Raw genomic sequence first — 5,611 nt, forward strand, 5'->3', positions numbered from 1 at the left:
ACAAAAGCAATCCCCATTTCCGGTTCACATTGTGAAATCCCCGTGCTACCCCTGCACGAAACCACGACGCCCGACGACACCGCCTCCGCCCGCCCGCAGCAACCCGTCCCCACACCGGCCGCCTCCATCTTCCCCACTACTACAAGAACCCCCCCGGGGGCCCCGGTTCACCCGCCTCCCTGCTCCCTCCCTTGCCCTCGTCGGCTCGTCGCGTGCGCGCCCTCTCCCATGGCGGACTGCTTCCCGCCCGAGGCCGACGACCTCCACCGCCGCTGGCTGCCCCGGGAGATCTTCGCTGACATTGGGATCGTCGACACCGAGGCCGCCTCTGACGCCCCGACCGAGGCCGACGCCGTCGGTGTCGAGGAGCTCGCGGCGCAACTCGCCGGCATCCTCGGCGGCGGGAGCAAGGTATGCCCGCTTGCCCCTCCGCCGCCGCCGCCGACCCCGGCGCCGTCCGTTGCCGCCCCTCGCCACGGCGCGCAGGTGAGTGTTCGTGGTGCTTCTTGCTCGGGAGCTCGCGGTCTCCGGCCGGTCCCTGGTGTTTCCTTGGTGCGCTGGCCTTGACAAAGACGGCGCGTTTGGTTGCAGGTCTGCGGGCTGGAAGGGAGCGTCGCGGTGACCTGCGGCGGGACCAATGCCGCCGGCGGCGGCGCGGCGGTGTCGTGGCCGTTCGTGCCGTACCCGTCGGCCCACTGGCAGGTGAGAAACGGGCTCTCCTGCCGCCGCCCCTTTTTCCCTTTCTTCCTTCTTGGTTTTCTTTCCTGGACCGATCTCCTTGCAAAAACCCTCGCTGTTTCCTTTCGTTTTGTGTTTCCTTTTTTCGGTTGCGGAACCAGCGATTCCGGCCGCCGCGGCCACCGTTGTTGCTGTTCCGTGTTGTGTGCAATCGACAGCTTGGAGTAACTATCTCTGGCAATAAAGCGAAGCCAGTTTTCCCTTTGGAAAGTAATGATCCGTGTTATTGGTTAATCATGAACTAGCCATGTTGGGAGTTGAAGCCTGTTTCGCATTTCTTCTCTTGTCTAATTCCGTTGGGAAGGAGAAGAAATAATATCTTTGTTGCTGATTCGTTGTTGCAGGGCGCGAGCAACCTGATGAACCTGGGCGGCGTGCTGGACTACTACTACTCGGCGTTCCCCCCGGCGCCGCCCTGCCCCGTCCCGCCGCCGGCGAACCTTCGCGGCGGTACGGGCGTGTTCATCCCGCGCACCGCGTGCACTCTCCTCCCGACCTCGGCCAAAGGTAACGCGCGCCGCCGCATTCCCGTCTTGCGCCGTGTGCTTCAGTTCTTGCGCCGCCCATGTTTCGGTTCTAGCGCTGTCTAATCTAATCTAATCCGCGATCAAAATTGAAAAAAAAGGAAATAAATCTGAACAAACTGCATTCATTGGTATCACAAATGCATGATCATATCCTGGCTCATCAATGAACGATAGCTCCGAGTCAATTGCAAACGAGTGCTTATGGTTCCCGAGATTTTGCGTGCATATTCCTTGAGCAGTGCGAGGCGTTAATGGCAGCAACAACCAGACATGCACCCCGGTTTTCGTGTACCAAGCAGTTGCACGTACTACATGCACTGCAGCAGGGGCGGTGATGGTGCTTTTGGATTTGGTTTGTTGGTTGCAGCTAGAGCCAGGCAGCCAAGCCGGAGTTGATTAGCACCTGATGATAGCGTGGGCCCTGTACTTTCTGACTTGTGATGCCATGCCTGCCAGTGAGATGCGATGCATGCCATGCAACAAAGCTGCAGACTGTTCCATTGGATGCCATGCTAGATGACGTCGCTGTGGCTATAGCAATGGCATTGGGAGGGAGGGATTAGCAGGAAGTAATTGGGAAAGGAAAGCTGCTTTGCATGGCTGGTGCCAACTCTGTAACTGATGTTGCCATCAAAATGTCAGCTAGCAGTAGCGCTTGGAGATATACTACTACCAAGTACTACTACAATTATGAACCTGTCATTTGTATGTCTAATAGATGCTCAAACGTTTTCTTTGCAGGCGGGATAGCGACAAGGGCGTGGCCTGGGACTGGCAGGCCGGCAACGGGGTGGAAGCAGGAATGGCAGCAGAACGAGACGACTCCCCAGAAGCCGCTGCCGCTGCCGAAGACACCACAGGAGGAGAAGGCGACTGGCGCGGCGCTGCAGGCCTGCCCACCGCGCCCAGAGCTGGCGCTGCCCCAGGATTGGAGCTACCGCTGATGGAGGCGCGTGCCGTGGCTGCATGGATGGTGGCGAACAAGCATTCCTAGCAGTAGATGTTGTTGTAGTGGCAGGAACCAAGAATGAAAAATAATCATAATAACAAAATAAAATAAGATGGTGAATGGATAACCAATGTAGTTGTAGCTGGGAGATAACAACACAACAGGAGAGGAGAGTGCCAGCATGATGGCAAAATGGCTAGTGTTGTAGTCTTATACTAGTGCTTCTCTGGTCGTATGTTACCTACAATAGTAGCAAAAAGCTACGGCAATCCGTGGCGTCTGTTGTCGCTGAGTGCTAGTAGAGGTATAAATAGTCGCTAAATTACAATTCGTTTTCGTTTTGATTTTTTAAGCACATAATTTTTCTGTAGATATGATGTATATATAGATGCATAGTAAATTTTATGAACTTAGAAAAATTTTATGAACTTAAAAAAATTAAAACGAATAGAACGAATAGCAATTTGGGTTGCTATAAACTTAGAAAAGCGTAATTTAGGTTCGAGGGAGTATAGTACTATCCGAGAAATAAAATTAAAAAATAATAAGTATACCTGTAAATCAGCAATGGTTGTTTATGAGAAATCATCAGGTGATGCAGCTGCCACCGTTAATGGTGCTGCAAACGTGATGTTTGACAGGGTACAGTGCAAGAAGAAGTAAGGCCATGTTTAGTTACTCCCAACTCCCAACTTTGACACTATGCAAAAAGAAGATTCCCCATCACATCAAACTTGCGGTACATGCATGGAGTACTAAATGTAGATGAAATTAAAAACTAATTGCACAGTTTTGTTGTACTTTGCGAGACGAATCTTTTGAGCCTAATTAGTCAATATTTGGACAATAATTCACAAATACAAACGAAACACTACAGTGTGCTACAGTGCTGTAACAGTAATTTGGCACCTCCCAAATTCCCTAACTAAACAAGGCCTAAAAGTACATTTACCGCGCGGTAGCAGTGACATCTGACGTGACAGGATTTTTACCGCAGCAGCACATCGCAGTGGTACAAATCGCCTGTTTTTTACCGTGTGCGGGCGGAGCTGAAGACAGGCACGGTGCTCCCAGGCAGGTATGGCAATGCAAATGCAGTGCAGGCCTGAGGAGAAGACATGGCAGCGAGTGTTGCATGGAAGGGGAACTGTGGCGGGCAGCATTGATTGCGCCCCTCCCCTCGCTGCAATGCAAAGCTGCTGCTGCTCTGCAGGCCGGTGCGCTACTGCTGCTGCCCCACCACACCCACACGACACACCTGCCTCCAGACAAACGAGGCTAGCTAGGGTTCTTCTCCTTCAGCTGGCTGCCGGACGGGCGCGAGACGAAACGAACCGACCGAACCGAGGCGGTCAAAAGCACGGCACGGGAATGATGCGACGCCTGGTATGGCAGCCGATTTCTTTTTAGGCTGTTTCTGGGCCCTCTGGCCTGGGACAAGACAAGACGGACAGACACCACACAGCAACCGTGCAGCGAGCGAGGGGCGGGGCATTGATCCGTGGGATCCTCTGCGCTGCGACATAGTCCGGGAAGGCTGCGTCTCAGGGAGAGGAGAGGAGAGATGACGACGGTGTCGTGTTGTGTTGTGTTGCCGGAGTGGATGGAACATGCGCTTGTTTTGTTTGGGAACAGCGTGCTAAACTTTAGCACCTATCACATCGGATGTTTGGATACTAATTAGGAGTATTAAATATAATCTAATTACAAAACTAATTGCACAGATGGAGTCTAATTCACGAGATGAATCTATTAAGCCTAATTAGTCCATGATTTGACAATGTGGTGCTACAGTAACCATTTGCTAATGATGGATTAATTAGCCTTAATAGATTCGTCTCGCGAATTAGACTCCATCTGTGCAATTAGTTTTGTAATTAGTTCATATTTAGTCCTTCTAATTAGCATCTGAATATTCGATGTGACCCTGCTAAAGTTTAGCACCTCGTATCCAAACACCCTGCTAATTAGTGGGAAAGGATGGGGCATGTTCCGAGAATCTAAGCGCCTGTCCAGTATCAAGTGAACAATCAGTGGTGGATTAAACTAGTACTCCCCCACTGTGATGGCTGCAGGCACGCGCCACGCGCCACACTGCACGAGCGCCGTTGCCTCGTGCTGCTCCCGTGCGCGCGCGGGTTTCAGCAGCGCCACGGCTGGACGCGAGGAGCCTCGTTCGGCATCGGCTCGCTGGGTAATCCAAGGAGCTCCTCCCTGTCCCTCCCGGACGTGCTGCCCCTCCCATGTCCATGGAGACGTTTCAACGCCGTCGCGGAGGAAGCGATCCGTGGATGACATGCCTGGGGAATGGGATCGATCGAGTGGGCACGCACGGGACGGACTGTACTGTGCTGTGGTGTGCTCCCACTGGGCAGTAGTAGTAGTTGGTGCAGTGGCGCTCGTCGTACAGCCAAGCCGCGGTACTTTGGGCGCAGGACGGCACAGGCCGACCAGGCTGTCCCCCACGGGGAGGGGGGCTGAGGGGGACAGGCAGAGCAGAACAGAGCCCACCCCCCAGGATCCGAAAGCGAGGAGCCCTGGCCTTGTCTGTCCGGGGAACGGTGGTGCAGGTGCAGGTCACCATAGCATCCAAGATACAATGATCACGGCGTGCTTATGCAAAGAGTCTACAACATAAGGTCGCGAAACTACCGGAGACGGGATAGCCGGGGGTGGTTACTGCAACGATTTAGAACGCACGCAGGTCTTTCCTCCACGATCAATCTCTCAGAACGGTGGCTGCACGTGTGCAGGAGCACGAATTCGCAGTGCAGAAATTGTGATGCCAGAATTTTCGATTATTTTCCGGTACAATTCCAAATCTCTCAAAGACTGAGGTAGTCTCGTCGTCTCGGCCGTGACTCGATCGCCCAAGGCCGCTGTGCTGCGCACCGTGCACAGTGCTTACACACATGCTTCTGTGCTCTGCGTGCGTGTAGTCCGGCTCGCTCGATGGTCGTCTAGTCTGTCCCCGTTCGGTTACCGTGGCCGGTCACCAGCTGGCAATGGCACTGCCGCGCCGCTCGCCGTGAGCGCCACCACGTTCACCGCACCCGCGAACCATGTAGCCGTACGAAGTGAAGTCCAACCGGGCGTCCTGGCTCGCTGGTGCGTGGGCCGAGTGGCGCCCGGCTGCGACTGGGCTACTGGGCTTTGCGACTGGTGCGTGCACTGGAGCTGCTGTCAACAGCCCACCAGGAAGGAAGTTCAGCAACACACTGCACACGACACGTCGCTGGAATCGCTTCTGTTTCAGTCATGCCCTGAGCCCCTGACAAGCCACCGAGCATCATCTGCTGTCCGCGTCTGTATTCTGTGATCCTGAAAGCGACGCGCGCGTGCGTTCTGTTCCAGTGATCGCTCGCGCTACACAAGTCTCAATCGACACGAAACAACG

The 5,611-nt window shown here is 54.3% G+C and overlaps 1 protein-coding gene across 1 annotated transcript; it reads left to right on the top strand.

Moving 5' to 3' along the window:
- The first annotated feature begins 195 nt into the window (after positions 1-195).
- LOC101755091 (large proline-rich protein BAG6) lies at positions 196-2,288 on the top strand. Its single transcript, XM_004978271.3, has 4 exons — positions 196-486; positions 592-702; positions 1,083-1,245; positions 2,007-2,288. The coding sequence occupies exons 1-4, from the start codon at positions 229-231 to the stop codon at positions 2,207-2,209; spliced, it is 735 nt and encodes a 244-aa protein (XP_004978328.1). The 5' UTR covers positions 196-228; the 3' UTR covers positions 2,210-2,288.
- Positions 2,289-5,611: the final 3,323 nt, after the last annotated feature.

This window comes from Setaria italica, chromosome VII (genome assembly GCF_000263155.2).
Source record: "Setaria italica strain Yugu1 chromosome VII, Setaria_italica_v2.0, whole genome shotgun sequence".
Lineage (NCBI taxonomy): Eukaryota > Viridiplantae > Streptophyta > Magnoliopsida > Poales > Poaceae > Setaria > Setaria italica.